This window comes from Hyperolius riggenbachi, chromosome 2 (assembly GCF_040937935.1).
Source record: "Hyperolius riggenbachi isolate aHypRig1 chromosome 2, aHypRig1.pri, whole genome shotgun sequence".
NCBI lineage: Eukaryota > Metazoa > Chordata > Amphibia > Anura > Hyperoliidae > Hyperolius > Hyperolius riggenbachi.
In genome coordinates, this window is record NC_090647.1 from 66962928 (window position 1) to 66982708 (window position 19781).

The 19781-nt window shown below is 42.6% G+C and overlaps 1 protein-coding gene across 2 annotated transcripts in view; it reads left to right on the forward strand.

Annotated features, from left to right (window-relative positions):
- The window catches only part of DYNC2H1 (dynein cytoplasmic 2 heavy chain 1), a 508393-nt gene that overhangs the window by 102031 nt on the left and 386581 nt on the right, over positions 1 to 19781 (forward strand). For both annotated transcript variants that reach the window (XM_068266870.1, XM_068266871.1), the window contains exons 23-25: positions 4306 to 4461; positions 7208 to 7322; positions 11018 to 11188. In XM_068266870.1, the coding sequence (XP_068122971.1) occupies positions 4306 to 4461; positions 7208 to 7322; positions 11018 to 11188 (442 nt within the window). The remainder of the gene's footprint in view (positions 1 to 4305; positions 4462 to 7207; positions 7323 to 11017; positions 11189 to 19781) is intronic.

Consider the following 19781-nt stretch of genomic DNA (forward strand, 5'->3'; position numbering starts at 1 on the left):
TTCAACGCAAGAAAAGCATCTAAGCCCCCTTTAAATGCAGGTATAGAGTTTGCCATAACGACTTCCTGTGGCAATGCATTCCACATCTTAATCACTCTAACTGTAAAGAACCCTTTCCTAAATAAATGGCTAAAACGTTTTTCCTCCGTGCGCTGATCATGTCCTCTAGTCCTTTGAGAAGGCCTAGGGACAAAAAGCTCATCTGCCAAGGTATTATATTGGCCTCTGATGTATTTATACATGTTAATTAGATCCCCTCTAAGGCGTCTTTTCTCTAGACTAAATAAACCCAGTTTATCTAACCTTTCTTGGTAAGTGAGACCTTCCATCCCACGTATCAATTTTGTTGCTCGTCTCTGCACCTGCTCTAAAACTGCAATATCTTTTTTGTAATGTGGTGCCCAGAACTAAATTCCATATTCCAGATGTGGCCTTACTAGAGAGTTAAACAGGGGCAATATTATGCTAGCATCTCGAGTTTTTATTTCCCTTTTAATGCATCCCAAAATTTTGTTAGCTTTAGCTGCAGCTGCTTGGCATTGAGTACGATTATTTAACTTGTTGTCAATGAGTACTCCTAAGTCCTTCTCCAAGTTTGATGTCCCCAACTGTATCCCATTTATTTTGTATGGTGCTAGACCATTAGTACGTCCAAAATGCATGACTTTACATTTGTCAACATTGAATTTCATCTGCCATGTATGTGCCCATATAGCCATCCTATCCAGATCCTGTTGCAATATGACACTATCTTCCTGAGAGTTGATGATTCTGCACAATTTTGTATCATCTGCAAAAATAGCAACATTGCTCACTGCTGCATCTACTAGGTCATTAATAAATAAATTGAAGAGCACTGGACCCAGAACAGACCCCTGTGGGACCCCACTGCTAACAGTCTCCCATTTTGAGTACGATCCATTGACCACAACTCTTAGTTTTCTGTCCATTAGCCAGTTCCCTATCCATGAACACAGACTCTTCCCCAGTCCTTGCATCCTCAACTTTTGCACCAGACTTTTGTGGGGAACAGTGTCGAAGGCCTTTGCAAAGTCCAAGTATATCACATCTACAGCATTCCCAATATCCATATTAGCATTCACTACCTCATAAAAGCTGAGCATGTTAGTCAAACAGGACCTGTCTTTAGTAAACCCATGTTGATGCTGAGAAGTAAGATTATTTTCTACTATGAAGTCATGTATAGTATCTCTTAGTAACCCCTCAAATAGTTTGCATACAACTGATGTTAAGCTTACAGGTCTATAATTTCCTGGATCTGATTTTTTGCCCTTCTTAAATAATGGGAAAACGTGGGCTGTACGCCAATCCACTGGGACTCTGCCAGTTGCAAGAGAGTCACAAAAGATAAGATAAAGGGATTTATCTATAACTGAACTTAATTCCCTTAGGACCCGAGGATGCATGCCATCCGGGCCAGGTGCCTTGTCTATTTTTAATTTATTTAGTCTTGCCTTCACTTCTTCCTGCGTTAAGTATTTAATATTACAGTTAGAAGATTGAGACTCTTCCGCCTCTGTAGTTTGCAACAGTGCTGTTTCTTTTGTGAAGACAGAAGCAAAGAAAGCATTTAATAACTCTGCCTTACCTTGGTCATCCACCATTGAGTTCCCACCCTCATCCTTTAGGAGTCCTATACAGTCAACCTTTCTTTTTTTAGAGTTAATGTACTTGTAAAACTTTTTTGGGTTAGATTTGATATGCTTAGCGATTTGTTTTTCAGCTTCAATCTTTGCCTGCCTAATTTCTTTTTTACAATTTTTATTGCACTCCTTATAATTGCTTAGTGCAGCCTCGGTCCCCTCCTGTTTTAAGACCTTATAGGCATTCTTTTTCCTCTTCATTTTATCTTTAACCTTTCTATTCATCCATAGAGGCCTTTTTTTATTCCTAGACATTTTGTTTCCATATGGGATATACCTACAATATTGATTGAGTATAAGTTTAAAAGCTTGCCATTTACCTTCAGTGTCTTTCCCTTGTAGTACATTATCCCAGTTCACCAAACTTAGTGCCTGCCTAATTTGATTGAACTTTGCTTTTCTAAAATTCATAGTTTTAGTGGTCCCGCTGCCCCGTGGCCTATCAGTCACCAGATCAAACGTTATCATGTTGTGATCACTATTTCCCAAATTTTCTTGAACCTGCACATTTGATACATTATCTGGTCTATTAGAAATGATCAGATCCAGTAACGCATTCCCCCTAGTTGGTTCAGTTACCATTTGAGTCAAGTAATTGTCCTGTAGTGCTGCCAGAAATCTGCTGCTTTTACCAGAATGGGTAGCCTCAATACTCCAGTCAATGTCTGAAAAGTTGAAGTCGCCCATAATTATGACCTCATTTTTACTTGCAGCTTTTTCAATCTGCTGTAGTAATCGCAGTTCTGCAGCTTCATTAATAAGAGGCTTTTGGCTTTTAAAAAGTACAAATATAAAACTGTATTGCACTCACAAAGTTTGAAGTAAACATTTGCATACCAGTTTAAAATCAGTTTTTCTCCAAGTGTCTCCACACTGCCGTCATTAGCTCCGCCCAATGCATTTTGTCAAATGACACAACGGGGCAGAGCTTATGACAGCAGTGTGGAGACCCTTTTACAGTTATCTTACTTTTTTTACCCAGACATTGCCTCTATTTTAGATATTTTTGTTCTACTAGTTTGAGATAAAAAAGACGTTTAACCACCCTGGCGTTCTATTAAGATCGCCAGGGCGGCTGCGGGAGGGTTTTTTTTAAATTAAAAAAAAACTATTTCATGCAGCCAACTGAAAGTTGGCTGCATGAAAGCCCACTAGAGGGCGCTCCGGAGGCGTTCTTCCGATCGCCTCCGGCGCCCAGAATAAACAAGGAAGGCCGCAATGAGCGGCCTTCCTTGTTTTGCTTAGATCGTCGCCATAGCGACGAGCGGAGTGACGTCATGGACGTCAGCCGACGTCCTGACGTCAGCCGCCTCCGATCCAGCCCTTAGCGCTGGCCGGAACTTTTTGTTCCGGCTACGCTGGGCTCAGGCGGCTGGGGGGACCCTCTTTCGCCGCTGCTCGCGGCGAATCGCCGCAGAGCGGCGGCGATCGGGCAGCACACGCGGCTGGCAAGGTGCCGGCTGCGTGTGCTGCTCTTTATTTGAACAAAATCGGCCCAGCAGGGCCTGAGCGGCAGCCATCGGCGGTGATGGACGAGCTGAGCTCGTCCATACCGCTAAGATGGTTAATTATATTTTCTATAAAGTAGCTAACTGGAAATGGTGAACACAAAGGCTATCATTCATAAAGCATTTCCGCATGCGGAAATGCTTAAAGTGAACCGAGCATAATTTTTAACACCCAGGGCAGCTCTATAGCAAATTAAAAATGCATTCTAAAAATGTGGTTTATTATTAAAAGAAACTTTACATCTAAGGGTTAAATTAGCCACTTTGTCAGTCCGCAAAGGACCTGAGGTCCCTGAGCAGGAGATGGTGGAAGACAAATAAGAAATCACCTCTTTAGACATAATTGACCACAAACAAACCCCCATTGTACTTCAAACAGAAAACATCAGTTACAGTTGAAGAATTTCACACCTAGCCTGGATAATAGCAGTTGTAAAATAGCAGGGGAGTGCGCTTCTGAACAATGGCAGCCCTTGCAGCTATTTGAAGCCAAGAGCTGCTTGGATCCCATTAAAACAGCTGACTTTACCGAACACTCAGCAAAGTCAGCATTCATAAAGGCTCTTTCCGCATGAAAAAATGACACTACCGAGCAGAGTGATAAATCACTGCCTTGTGCGGTGATTATTGGAACAAATGTAGCAAAATGTTAATTCATGTAGATCACAGCAAGCGGTGTGAGGTCGGGAAGTACCGCTCCCTCTGATGTGGCGATACTAATGTAAGTGAATGGAGACACAGAGACCTCCCAGGCAGCTGCAGTAGACCGGAACACGGAGAAATGTATCAACTCGGCAGCTTCCGTGTCTCCGCAAGCCTACCGCCTGCCTAGTTCGGGGAATCTCCGCACTGCTATAGCAACTGGATATATTTTTATGAATGCCCACCCAGAAGTCTAAAATACCGGCAGCGGTGTTTTCCCGCATTGATTCCCCTTACCGACAGCTCCTTTATGAATGATAGCCAAAGAGTGATGTCCTGGTGGTGTATGACCTGCTAATCACAAAATACCTGCTTTGTAATTTCCAGTATTCTAATAATAAAGTTCTCATTGAGCAAAAACATACCATAGATTGAGGAAATGTGGTGTTGTCACATGATGGTAACGGGATATCCACACTTTGCTTTTCCAGTGAGGACTGCTTGCATTTTGATCTGGAAGCTCCAGACTTCTCTTTAGCAGAGGAGATCCGTATTGATATCGAAGGCTGCGCAAAAACCTGGTCTTTATACGAAGAGTTCTATCAAGGTTTTAATGAGAAGGCGAAGGAAGACTGGATCTCTTTCAGGTACGCTGCTTTATTTTTTATCTATTTTTAAGAGACCTACAGCACATTTATGTTTATTTAGTACGGCAGTTGAGCGTGTTCTTTGGGCTGTAGATATATTTGATGTTGTTATTCTCTTTGATATTGCATTCTGTCGTCATTCCGAGAGTGCAGAGAATAACTCACTTCTATGGCAGCCATAGAGGTGAGTTATTCTCTGAACTCTCTGATTGACGACAGTTAAATCTTCCAGGAGTTTCTTATCCTTTTTCGCACTATATATGCGCGATTCCATTTTTAAAAAAGCTTTAATGACGTGAAACTTTTGTCTGTTTATTGAAAACCTGCACACCAGTTTTGTACCAATGGTTATGTTTTTTTATGTTAGAATTATTAAAGTGGGATTAAATTCCCTAAATGCAAATGTAGGTACCTTTTTAGTGTTTAGATTTATTAGAGTGGGATCAAATTCCCTAATTGCAAACACGTACCTTTTAGTGTTGTGCAATAAAATAACATATGAAAGCATTTCCTGCGCGTAAAAACGTTTACTTTCAATACAGAGAGCAGTAAAAGTTTATACAGCGCTGCCTATTTCTACTAATTGGCAAATTTAATAATAAGTCCTCTGCCAGGTCTCCTTATTCTGCTCTCCCTCCCTCTCCCTGCTGAATAGAAACCTGCTGTGCAACAGCTGAGTTACTTTAGCAGGGGGCAGAACCTCAGTCACTGGTTTCTGCCTGTACATCTAGGTGTGTCTGTGCTCAAGTGTGTCCTATGGAGTGAAAAATACGGTAAGTGATCTGAATTAACTGGGATACCGTAGCCACCACCTCTGTCTGGAAGGGACAGGCTGCTTGAATATATAGTGGTCATGTGACGGTGACACTGAATATAGACTCACTTTTTTTTAACCTCCCTGGCGGTTTGATTATTTCTGGATTTTGATTATTTCTGGATTTTAAGATCTAAAAATGGTGCCATTTTTTTGCAGGCTCTTAGACCCTAAATCTAGCATGCACAGTACTGTCACGCCGGCCGCCGTGATGCCGTGCAGAGGCCGGCGTGATGACTGAGAGCGTCACTGTCCCTAATGGCTGTAAATCACCTAGCTAGCACTAGGCTAGCTAGAAGAAGTCTCCGGCACCCCCCGATCGGCGCCGCTCTCCCGATATACATTACCCAGCCTGGTTCCAGCGATCGGCGCAGCCTCACGGACTACTCCGGTCTTCACTATGGGGAGGATCGCAGATGACGTCATGACGTCGCCGACGTCATGCTCAAACCCGATCCTCCCCATAGAGAGACCGGAGCTGTGCCGGGAGGCTGCATGATCGCTGGATCCAGGGGGGTGACGTATAAACGGGGATTGGCGGCGATCGGGGGCTGCCTGAGACTTGCACTAGCTAGCCTAGTGCTAGCTAGGTGATTTACAGCCATTAGGGACAATTATTTATTTATGGGGGACTCCTGGGGCCACAGAGCGGTATGCCCGACACAGTGTCGGGCATACCGCTAAGGAGGTTAAGGAAGTGGGAGCCTGACTCCCGGCCTGGGTGTCGCCAGTGCGGTATGCGGCGGAGGGACTGGGAGAGGAGCCAGGAGGACGTCGGGGGACCTCCCGACCTATGGTGGGCTGAAGAAAGCCCCAGGTAAGTACCAATTTCGTTAATTTTTAGAGCTCGGAGTCCCTTTAAGGCACTGCACAGACCTCCCGGCGACTACCCCCGAGTCATGCTTGGGGTTATCGCTCCTGGCTTCTTTTTTCCACCCCGAGCCCCTTACCGCCAGTGATGTTAAAATGCATGATGCACTTATGTATTCAGGGATGCTCTTTACTGTCAGCTGAATTCCTAGTTCTGAATACACCTTCAAGAGGAACTTCAGCCTAAACAAACATACTGTCATTAAGTTACATTAGTTATGTTAATTAAAATAGATAGGTAATATAATCTCTTACCCACCCTGTTTTAAAAGAACAGGCAAATGTTTGTGATTTCATGGGGGCGGCCATCTTTTTGGTTGAAAGGAGGTGACAGGGAGCATGAGACACAGTTCCAACTATCCTGTGTCCTGATCACCCCTCCCAGCTGCGCACGCTAGGCTTCAAATCTCAAATTCAAAATAAAGAAAAAACTAATTTGCGCCAAAACAGCAAAACGAAAACAACAACATCATAAATCCCATCATGCTTTGCACAGCATCAGGGAAAAATGACCGGGCAGTTTTCTTCTGTGCAGCTAAAATTGAGTTCTGATGCTGTGAAACTTTTAAAGAAACACCAAGCCTTTTCAGTGCTGCTAAGTAGATTTTTAGTCTGGAGGTTCACTTTAAGGTGGCCAGACACTGGTTGATCTTCTTTACTTTGATCGATAATCATAACTAATAAACAAATTGAATGGATAAAAAATCGAGTTGTCATTTTGATGTAGAATCGATTCTTATCGGCCGATATTCGATCAAATTCTTACAATGAATCAATCGAGTTTGTCGAGTTATTTCAATTGCTGGAACAACATTATTTGATCTGATTCATCAGGGTGCTTATTTTGTGAACGAAAATAGTCTCCGATCGATTCAAGGTGGAAAAATAGAACAGAAATTAAGTGTATATGAAAAAAATCTATTCATGTTTGATCGATTCGTTTATTTTGAATCAATTCTAAGAATCGATGGGTCAATTGATCGTCCTATAATCGACCAGTGTGTGGCCAGTATAAGTCATCATTGAAGAGTTCTACTAAAGGCTAATCTGTCTTCTTTACAGGAGCAAGTATTACAGCTTTGAAGAGTTTCTGCTATCCTGGCACGACAGACTGAGGAAGCTGGATGAGCACACCACTATGTCTGTGAAGCTGCAGGCAGAGATAGACAGATATAAGGTACAGCATGCGAGATCAGCAAGCTTCTCTATCCAGCCAGCTCGGGTCTCGAGGCAGCAGATGGGCCTCTCTCTGAGTACAACTTACATGTGAATTTAATTGTGTTGTAAATGCGCAATTACTACTAATGGAATGGATCGAGAGCCTTTAATAGGGTAGTTCAGTCATTGAACTCAGCTGAATTTTTTTCCTTACAGTTACTGAATTTCAGCTCTAAAACACTTCGGTAGCGGGAGGGAGAGTGTTGTATTTATTTTTCTCTGATTGCAGTTAAGTGGCTAAAATTCATTACTTTCAGGCTGCATTTACTGAAACATCCCAGGAAAACAAAATATATAATAATAGTTGCAGTATTTGTATAGCGCCTTTCTCCTGTCGGACTCAAAGCGCTTGCGAGGCAGCCACTAGAGCGCACTCAGTAGGCAGTAGCAGTGTTAGGGAGTCTTGCCCAAAGCGCTCCTTACTGAATTAGTGGCTTACTGAACAGGCAGAGCCGAGATTCGAACCCAGGTCTCCTGTGTCAGAGGCAGAGCCCTTAACCAGTACACTATCCAGCCACTATAAGAAACCGTGGAATTCTATGTGGCCACAATAGTGATTTCCTGCTTCACATAGAAGCATATTTAAAGGCAACCTAAACTGAACTTCAAAAAAAGAGCTTATTTTACCTGGGGCTTCTACCAGTCCCCTGCAGCCACCTTGTGCCCACACAAACGGTCCTCTGCAGAGGCTTAGTTTTTTTTTTTTCGCCAAGTGGATAGCCAACTGCGTCTGAGTGGTCCTGGCCACGCGCGAACTCAGATCACACTCCCGCCGCCGGAATGCCTAGGATGCTCCTGACGATAGGAGCGGAATTGAGGATGCGTACAGCCAGGGCCGCGCAGGTACAGTGGCCATCGACTGGCCCAGTCACCAAAAAATTAAACTCCGGCACTGCAAGGGACCAGACGATTGTTCCGTGACAGCGCAGGCACAGGGCAGCTGCAGGGGACTGGTAGAAGCCCCAGTTAAGTTAAACTTTGTTTTTTCAGTTCAGTTTAGGTCCCCGTTTGCGTGTACCCAAGGTGACATGACGAGACAGATGTGTGTATGTACAGTGCCAAGCATACACTAGGCTTTGTGCCTTTTCTTCTTTTACTGTCTGAAAGAGTTAAACGTTCAGGTATGCACGTGACCGTTTCTCTCCAAACGTGTTAGGACTATAGTGTAATCCTTATTGATAAGTAATTACAGCCATAAAACTCCTCCTTGAAAGAGAACAGCTGCTAAGTGAAGGGGATAGACTAGAAAGGTCAATAGTAAGTGCATGGGACAGATAAGAAAGGTCAATAGTTCATATATTTTAGCTCTGGGACACTGAAAGACTGTATCGGTCATATGAGACAGTACAGCATTAAACCTAGTTTTTTAGCTTTAAAAAGGGGAAAAAACCTCTGGAATACTAAAAAGGTATTTTGTTAGGAGTAGGATAGATACAATTGTTTACGTCACTTTAAACCACATTTTGGGCACAAATTGTTCCTAGTGCTGTTTGAAGTAAAGAGTCACATGTTAATTTGGACACTGAGTGAGACTGATAGAAAATCGGTAATGTGCTCTTAGTCTACATAGTCTACATCAGTGGTCCTCAAACTAAAGCCCCCTGAGGCTGCATAGACTCTACATCTACATGCGGGTGTGCAACAGTATTTTGTTGTGGGTTTTTGGCACTGAGTTTAGCATGCATCTGCTATCCTAACAAAGCTTTTCTGATGATTTCTAATCCCTAATCTTAAAGGGGCACTATGGCGAAAAATTGTAAAATATAAAATATGTGCAAACATAGACAAATGAGAAGGTACGTTTTTTCCAGAGTAAAATGAGCCATAAATTACTTTTCTCCTATAATGCTGTCACTTACAGTAGGTAGTAGAAATCTGACAGAAGTGGTTTTGGACTAGTCCATCTCTTCATGGGGGATTCTTAACAAGGCTTTTATTCTTTATAAAGATATTCCCTAAAAAGGATTTAAACCATGATGCTGGCCAGCTTCCCTGCTCGCTACACAGTGTTTTGGCAGTTGGACAGAGCAACTGTCATTCACTAAGTGCTTTTGAAAATAAATAAATCCCTGAGAATCCCCTATAAAGAGATGGACTAGTCCAAAACCTGTCACTTCTGTCAGATTTCTACTACCTACTGTAAGTGACAGCAAAACAAGAGAAAAGTAATTTAGGGCTCATTTTACTCTGGAAAAAACGTACTTCTTATTTGTCTATGTTTGCACATATTTTAAATTTTTACAATTTTTCACCATAGTGCCCCTTTAAATCCCCCCTCCCCCTTCCCAGCCCAGTTGTCATGCTGGCTTTCAAAGTACCTTATATCACTGTGGATAGGCCAACTTTTTGACACCCAAATTTAGGTGTAAAGGGGGGTTTGCCTATCCAGGGTTGATATACCCCAGGTGATATGTTTGGGAGCCCCCTATGCAGAGTGCACTGCAGAACTACAGCATGTATAGCTGTCCTCACTCTGCGTCGCATCCTCTAGTATTCCTATCAACTTTCCCTACTGGTCACTAGAGCTCCATGCTCACTGCAGTCACATGACAGTGAACCTGGAGTTCTATAGGCCAATTCAGAAGCTGCAGCGGACACTGGAGGATGCAAGCCAGAGCAAGGATAGGGTCTGAAGAGTGTCAATACAGGAGACGATGGCTGCACATCGGCCAATCAGCAGGTCATAGCTTTTGTCCTAAAAGTGGGGAGAAATTGTATGCACAGGGGAGCTTATCTGTGGGTATATATGGTAATCACCCTGTAATGCACTGTAAAATATCCAGAGCTTGACTATATAATAGCCAAACACAAGTACTTTATGGAAGTATCGACTATATAATAGCCTGTGCTGGAATAAGTAATAGCCAAGCAATAAGGATTCCCTGCACCCCACCTCTAGCGAGTGCCATAATTACCTGTTATAAGTAAACACAGTACTGCTAGTGCGAAGGAGGGTCATGTATTGCTTGGCAGCCTCATGGCATCTATGAAAGTATAGAGAGGCTTTTCAAAGCCAGATCAGTGGACTGCATCAATGTGACTAGAGGAAAGTAGAACATACATTCACATCAGGGCCGGCGCTATCATAGAGGCAAAGGGGGCAACTGCCCCGGGGCCCCGACCTCTGCTGAGGCCCCCGCAGTGCCGACCCTGCTCTTTTCTGCCTGCTTCCTGGGGCCCTGCAAGTATAATAGCCATATAATTACCTATTAGTCCCGCCGGGTGAACGGACGGGCAGCGGCTGCACTTTGAGACACTCTGTCTCCCTCCCACTCTATGACCCGGTGTGTCATGTGTAAACACGCACCAGGTCATAGAGTGGGAGGGAGACAGAGTGTCTCAAAGTGCAGCCGCTGCCCATCCGCTCATCTGCCGGGACTAATAGGTAATTAATTATGGCTATTATACTTAAAGGGCCCGGGGAGCAGAGAGGTAATGGGGGGGGGGGGGGGAGAAGCTTTGCGCTGGGGGGCCCCAACTCTAGTTTGCCACATGGCCCCTTAGACCGGCCCCGATTCACATGGCCTGGGCTGCTCTTTCTATACTGCTGCGACTTGTCTGATACCGGAGTGTGAATGTTGATGAATGTCATCATTGCTGGTCTGTAGTGTTAATGGAGAATGTTGTTATGGAAGTCTGCTTCTCTTTCTTCAGATGGTGGTTCCAGTCCTGAAGTACGTACGTGGGGAGCACCTGTCCCAGGATCACTGGCTCGACCTCTTCAGACTTCTTGGACTTCCAAAGGGAACCACTTTAGAAAAATTGCTGTTCGGAGATTTGCTTAAAGTCTCTGAAATGATCATTTCCAAAGCAACAGAGCTTAAAGTGAGTATACTGTTGTGTGTATATATGCTGAGAGTGCAGGCCACGCGTGTGACGTGTGTTTATAGAGGCTGATGGACACATTTATGAGCTCCTGCATGCAGGAAAACCGACATGGATTGGGATTCTGGCAGACGTGTCATACACACATGGATACATAGAGCTAGACACATGCATATATCCTCATACATTCAGAGAGTTAGACGCGCACACAAATGTGAATTCTTGTATTCAGAGAAACAGACAAAAGATGCGAACATAGGCTCAGAGAATTCAGAGAAAAAGAACCACATTTAAATATGACGTACTCGGACAAAGACACACACACATATATACATATACAGTACCATGGACACGTGTTGTCCTCAGAAAGACAAACACACTGATATACACACACACACACACACACACACACACACACACACACACACACACACACACACACACACACGGACTTGTATTGAGAAAGACAGGCACACACATATATACAGGCTCATATATTCAGAAAAACAGACAAACACATATAGATGGACTTATATTCAGAAATACGAACAGATATATATATATACAGACTTATATTTAGAAAGACAGACACATACATATATACAGACTCATAGATTTGGAAAGACACACACACACACACACACACACACACCTATTCCGAAAGACAGACACACATTTATACACATTTATATTAAGAAAGACAGACACACATTTATACACATTTATATTAAGAAAGACAGACAGACATTTATACACATTTATATTAAGACACAAACACACACACACACACACACACGTTCAGAAAGACAGCCAGACACACACACACACACGTTCTGAAAGACAGCCAGACACACAAACACACACACACACACACACACACACACACACGTTCTGAAAGACAGCCAGACACACAAACAAACACACACACACACACACACACACACACACACACACGTACGTTCAGAAATACGGCCAGACACACACACACACACACACACACACACGTTCAGAAATACGGCCAGACACACACAAACACACACACACACACACACACACACACACACACACGTACGTTCAGAAATACGGCCAGACACACACACACACACACACACACACACACACACGTACGTTCAGAAATACGGCCAGACACACACACACACACACACACACACACACACACACACACACACACACACGTACGTTCAGAAATACGGCCAGACACACACACACACACACACACACACACACACACACACACACACGTTCACATTCAGAAAGACCGCCAGACACACACACACACACACACACACACGTTCACATTCAGAAAGACCGCCAGACACACACACACACACACATTCAGAAAGACCGCCAGACCCCCCCACACACACACACACGATCAGAAAGACAGCCAGACACACACACATTTGGACTCATATTCAGAAAGATTGATACCACAGAGGTATACAGGATTACATATTCAGACAGAAAGACGCACATACATATTCAGACTCCTATTCAGAGAGATAGACACACAAGTGTATACAGGCTCATATATTAGGAATGACATACACACACATACCGTATATATATATATATATATATATATATATATATATATATATATATATATATATATATATATATATATATATATATATATATATATATATATATATATATTATATTATAATATAGACTTGTTTTTGCAGGAAGACAGACACACAAATATACAGGCTCATACAGTCAGGAAGACAGACACAGATATATATACAGCATCATGTATTCAGAAAGGCAGACTCATATGCAGGTACATAATCATGTACAGTACTCAGAAAGACTGATGCACACATATGTACAAAATCATGTATGGGGAGGATGCACACATCTATACAAAATCATGTGTTCTGTCCACACACTCGCTCACACGTAGAAAAACGTGTTCTGACTGACACACACACACACTACACACACACCACATTCACACACACACACTGCATAACATGAACCCGGGGTCCATACAGATGTGTCTGCAAATTAAAGACAGAGACGTTCAGCTCCAGCTAGCTTAGGAAGTCTTCACAGAATAGGTTAATAAAAGCTTTGATGTTGGGTTGTAAATCCTTTATTGTAAATGCATAGAACATAAACTTAGAGTACAGCTTGTTCTAGTGGATTTTATACTAAAGCACTTATTTGCTCTCTCTTCAAATAAACAGCATGAAATAGGCCCGACGATCCCGAGCTTCTATGCTTTTTATTGCCAATGTACATTGAAGGATTTATCCAGAGGGAGCACTGCCTTCATATGCATTTCTTGTGTGCTCTGTACACTTTAGAGAGTGGTTAGAAACGACTGGATAGGTGAGAAGGAATCTCTGTTTCTGAGCGACACCATCTTACACCGCTTATTGGTTGGAGAGCAGAGTTGTAGTGTTGTCTCGCACACACTAAGGGATGAAATCCTTTTTATCCAGGGAGAGTGCTGCAGCTAGAAAAGAGGGATGACGTCCTCTATGCAGTATTCAAAAGAGTATACAGCTGGCACATCCTAATTAAATTTGTATTGGTTCCATGTAAAAGCATATGGCCAACGTTTTGGAGCCACGTAGGGCCCCTTTATCAAGGCAAGATTTCCTCGCAGGCAAAAATCTGTCTGCCGCTGTGCATAGGCTCTTGTAGGAGAAGTGGTAGTTGGGCTCCTCCAGACACTTGCGCATGGCGATGTGTATTCTTTTTTTTTTTTTTTTTTTTTTAATTTAACAAGTTTTATTGAAAGTTTTTGTTTTATAGTACAGCAATCAGTGCTAACCGCACTTTATAACATAACATAACATACAACTTTATGCCTCTTATTACTTCTACAGACATCTACAAACATGTATTGATACATCACGATTCCATCTACTATGGTCTTTTCTGTTATCCAGGCGGTTGGGGTTGATTCTCCTGGGTTTAATTTGGGGTTGTCTCTGCGGTAGTGCATGGTAGTGTCGCTGTGCTTACCTCTCCTGGTCTGTACCAGCGTACAGGGGGAGGCAGCTATAGAAGGTTCTGAGACTGGTTAACTATTCTGGGCTTCAATTGTCTTGTCTTAGTATTCTGCCTATTGCACTCTGCATTTGTTAACCTTGATGGGTGGGTCTAGCTTGTTGGTCAGGATTTAAGGGGTTGTGAATTTGAATCCTACTAATCCAGCCGCCTGGGAACTAGTTAACTTAACACACATTAACATACAAACACACATCAAAACAAGAACAAGATAATAGCTTGACACTGCTGTTGTTGATCTGGTTGTTGTTCCCTAGGTTTATTATTAAGTCTATGATTTATGCTGTGTACGGTTATCTATGGGGTTGTTTATTTAGCTTTGATAGGGTTGGTAATTCACCCGCCAGTTTTGGTTTTTACCAGGAGTAATGATCAGGGCTTTCTTCGGCCTTGCTATGGGAGGTAAAGCTTTTTAACCTATTCCCTCTGGCCAGGGGGGTAGGGAGTATGCAGCAGACACAGTAATAAGAGATCTGGACCTTATCCTGTGCTCTAGTAAGATGTTTTGTTCGCAGAGGCATTTCAGCTGAGCTAAGGATGGACTGTCTTCGGATTTCCAGTTTTGGAGGATAAGGGACCTAGCCGCTGCAAGGATATGGAAGGTGATTGGTCTGTGTGCCAGGTCTATCTCTTCCATTCCTATGTTGAGCAGAGCTAATGTCGGAGGTAAATCGTTGGATGTATGTGTAAGAGCTTGTATTAGTGACTGGACTTTTGACCAGAAGGACTCTATTATGGGGCATTCCCACAGAATGTGGGTTAGGGTGCCTACTTGGCCACTCTTCCGCCAGCATAGATGCGAGGTGGAGGGGTCAAAGGCTGCTAATTTCCTTGGCGTAATATACCACTTCAGGAAGACTTTCTGTAGAAGCTCCCAATGGGAAATGCATTTGGAAAGTTTAGAGGCTAAGTTAAATGCCGTACGGATCTGCCGGATGGAGATATTAGTGTTTAGTTCTGACTCCCATGATTTTATGTATTTGTTTAGGGCGTTATTACTATTTTCACCCATAATTAGTTGGTACCATTTTGACATTCCTCCTTTATTAGTGGTTGTATTGTTCAGTAACAGTAGAGTCTTAGATGGTAGTCTAGGGAATTTAGGTTTGTTAGTGGAGGACCAGTGTTTTAGTCTCAGGTACGTAAATATTTGATTATTGGGTAGGTTGTATTGCTTTTGTATGCTTCAGACCATCATGTGTGAAAAATGAGTGGGAGCCTTTTAACAGACCTAGGGGTTGTTGCACAAAATTGCAGTAATATTACTGTTACTTCGGGCAGTGTCCCGCAAGTTGCACTGCTAGCGGGACCCACGATACTCAAATAGCGTGAGCGTTGCCACAGTAACTATTGTTACGGATGGTAATGCTCGTTAGTAATGCATGTTACCGTAGCAATGCTCGTAGTACTAGAGTACCGCGGGTCGCACTAATAGCGTAACTCATGGAACACACTGCCGGTAGTAACAGTAATATTACCAGGCATGACAATATTACCACACTTTTGTGCATCAACCCCCATCTTCTCACAGATGCTTATTTCTTTTTCTTGGCACCTTTTTATATTTTTTTCACAACGCGTTACTGAGGATGCTGAACCATTCACATCACTCACTAGTGCACATTTATCAAGATGAGCACACGGAAGACTGGAGACAAATCTGAAGCAGGTGCTCAGAGCAACTAGTGAGGTTTCATGTGGTAAATGAATCAAAGATTCTGATTGGTTACCCTTGGCAGCTGTCCCACTTATGCTGCAATTTTTTGTGGTCTTGACTCACTAGATCTGCCCCTCTGTCTGTCACATAGCCACGTAGTCCAGTTTTCTTACCATACAGATCAGATGCCAGTCAGTCTATCAGTACAGTTTTGGAGACCTGAAACGTTCAATGAAGAATACATGATAGGCTCTTATTCCAGTCACTTTTTCCCAAGTTTTCTACCAGGACATAATTTTTTATCTTCTGTTAAAGTAACTTTTCAGTGCTTTGCAACTGACAATGTACCAAAAACTAGGTGAAAAAGTACTGTCAAAATTATTCTGAGTATTTTCTTCCTTATTGGTGCCTTAACCACTTAAGGACTGCAGTCATAAAACCCCTTAAGGACCAGAGCCTTTTTTTCCATTCGGACCACTGCAGCTTTCACGGTTTATTGCTCAGTCATACAACCTACCACCTAAATGAATTTTACCTCCTTTTCTTGTCACTAATACAGCTTTCTTTCGGTGCTATTTGATTGCTGCTGCGAGTTTTACTTTTTATTATATTCATCAAAAAAGACATGAATTTTGTCAAAAAAAATGACTTTTTTAACTTTCTGTGCTGACATTTTTCAAATAAAGTAAAATTTCCTATACACTTGAGCGCGAAAGTTATTCTGCTACATGTCTTTGATAAAAAAAAAAACATTCAGTGTATATTTATTGGATTGGGTAAAAGTTATAGCGTTTACAAACTATGGTGCCAAAAGTGAATTTTCCCATTTTCAAGCATCTCTGACTTTTCTGCGCACCTGTCAGGTTTCATGAGGGGCTAAAATTCCAGGATAGTACAAATCCCCCCCAAATGACCCCATTTTGGAAAGAAGACATCCCAAAGTATTCAGTGAGAGGCATGGTGAGTTCATAGAAGATTTTATTTTTTGTCACAAGTTAGCGGAAAATGACACTTTGTAACAAAAAAAAAAGTTTCCATTTCTTCTAACTTGCGACAAAAAAAAAATGAAATCTGCCACAGACTCACTATGCTACTCTCTGAATACCTTGAAGTGTCTACTTTCCAAAATGGGGTCATTTGTGGGGTGTGTTCACTGTCCTGGCATTTTGGGGGGTGCCTAATTGTAAGCACCCCTGTAAAGCCTAAAGATGCTCATTGGACTTTGGGCCCCTTAGCGCAGTTAGGCTGCAAAAAAGTGCCACACATGTGGTATTGCCGTACTCAGGAGAAGTAGTATAATGTGTTTTGGGGTGTATTTTTACACATACCCATGCTGGGTGGGAGAAATATCTCCGTAAATGACAATTGTTTTATTTTTTTTACACACAATTGTCAATTTATAGAGATATTTCTCCCACTCAGCATGGGTATGTGGAAAAATACACCCCAAAACACATTATACTACTTCTCCTGAGTACGGCGATACCACATGTGTGGCACTTTTTTGCACCCTAACTGCGCTAAGCGGCCCAAAGTCCAATGAGTACCTTTAGGATTTCACAGGTCATTTTGAGAAATTTCGTTTCAAGACTGCTCCTCACGGTTTAGGGCCCCTAAAATGCCAGGACAATATAGGAATCCCACAAATTACCCCATTTTAGAAAGAAGACACCCCAAGGTATTCCATTAGGAGGATGGTGAGTTCATAGAAGATTTTTTTTTTTTGTCACAAGTTAGCGGAAATTGATTTGAATTGTTTTTTTTCACAAAGTGTCATTTTCTGCTAACTTGTGACAAAAATAAAATCTTCTATGAACTCACCATACTCCTAACGGAATACCTTGGGGTGTCTTCTTTCTAAAATGGTGTCATTTGTGGGGTTCCTATACTGCCCTGGCATTTTAGGGGCCCTAAACCGTGAGGAGTAGTCTTGAAACCAAATGTCGCAAAATGACCTGTGAAATCCTAAAGGTACTCATTGGACTTTGGGCCCCTTAGCGCACTTAGGGTGCAAAAAAGTGCCACACATGTGGTACCGCCGTACTCAGGAGAAGTAGTATAATGTGTTTTGGGGTGTATTTTTACACATACCCATGCTGGGTGGGAGAAATATCTCTGTAAATGACAATTATTTGATTTTTTTTTACACATAATTGTCCATTTACAGAGAGATTTCTCCCACCCAGCATGGGTATGTATAAAAATACACCTCAAAACACATTATACTACTTCTTCTGAGTACGGCGATACCACATGTGTGACACTTTTTTGCAACCTAGGTGCGCTAAGGGGCCTAACGTCCTATTCACAGGTCATTTTGAGGCATTTGGATTCTAGACTACTCCTCACAGTTTAGGGCCCCTAAAATGCCAGGGCAGTATAGGAACCCCACAAGTGACCCCATTTTAGAAAGAAGACACCCCAAGGTATTCCGTTAGGGGTATGGTGAGTTCATAGAAGATTTTTTTTTTGTCACAAGTTAGCGGAAAATGACACTTTGTGAAAAAAAAAAACAATACATATCAATTTCCGCTAACTTGTGACAAAAAATAAAATCTTCTATGAACTCACCATACTCCTAACGGAATACCTTGGGGTGTCTTCTTTCTAGAATGGGGTCATTTGTGGGGTTCCAATACTGCCCTGGCATTTTAGGGGCCCTAAACCGTGAGGAGTAGTCTTGAACCCAAATGTCTCAAAATGACCTGTGAAATCCTAAAGGTACTCATTGGACTTTGGGCCCCTTAGCACAGTTAGGCTGCAAAAAAAGTGTCACACATGTGGTATCGCCGTACTCAGAAGAAGTAGTATAATGTGTTTTGTGGTGTATTTTTACATATAACCATGCTGGGTGGGAGAAATATCTCTGTAAATGACACATTTTTGATTTTTTTTTACACACAATTGTCCATTTACAGAGAGATTTCTCCCACCCAGCATGGGTATGTGTAAAAATACACCACAAAACACATTATACTACTTCTCCTGAGTATGGCGATACTACATGTGTGACACTTTTTTGCAGCCTAGGTGCGCTAAGGGGCCCAACGTCCTATTCACAGGTCATTTTGAGGCATTTGTTTTCTAGACTACTCCCTACGGTTTAGGGCCCCTAAAATGCCAGGGCAGTATAGGAACCCCACAAGTGACCCCATTTTAGAAAGACGACACCCCAAGGTATTCCGTTAGGGGTATGGTGAGTTCATAGAAGATTTTATTTTTTGTCACAAGTTAGTGAAAAATGACACTTTGTGAAAAAAACAATAAAAATCCAATTTCCGCTAACTTTTGACAAAAAATAAAATCTTCTATGAACTCATCATACACCTAACAGAATACCTTGGGGTGTCTTCTTTCTAAAATGGGGTCACTTGTGGGGTTCCTATACTGCCCTGGCATTTTACGGGCCCAAAACTGTGAGTAGTCTGGAAACCAAATTTCTCAAAATGACTGTTCAGGGGTATAAGCATCTGCAAATTTTGATGACAGGTGGTCTATGAGGGGGCAAATTTTGTGGAAACGGTCATAAGCAGGGTGGCCTCTTAGATGACAGGATGAATTGGGCCTGATCTGATGGATAGGAGTGCTAGGGGGGTGACAGGAGGTGATTGATGGGTGTCTCAGGGGGCGGTTAGAGGGGAAAATAGCTGCAATCAATGCACTGGGGAGGTGATCGGAAGGGGGTCTGAGGGGGATCTGAGGGTTTGGCCGAGTGATCAGGAGCCCACACGGGGCAAATTAGGGCCTGATCTGATGGGTAGGTGTGCTAGGGGGTGACAGGAGGTGATTTATGGGTGTCTCAAGGTGTGATTAGAGGGGGGAAATAGATGCAAGCAATGCACTAGCGAGGTGATCAGGGCTGGCGTCTGAGGGCGTTCTGAGGTGTGG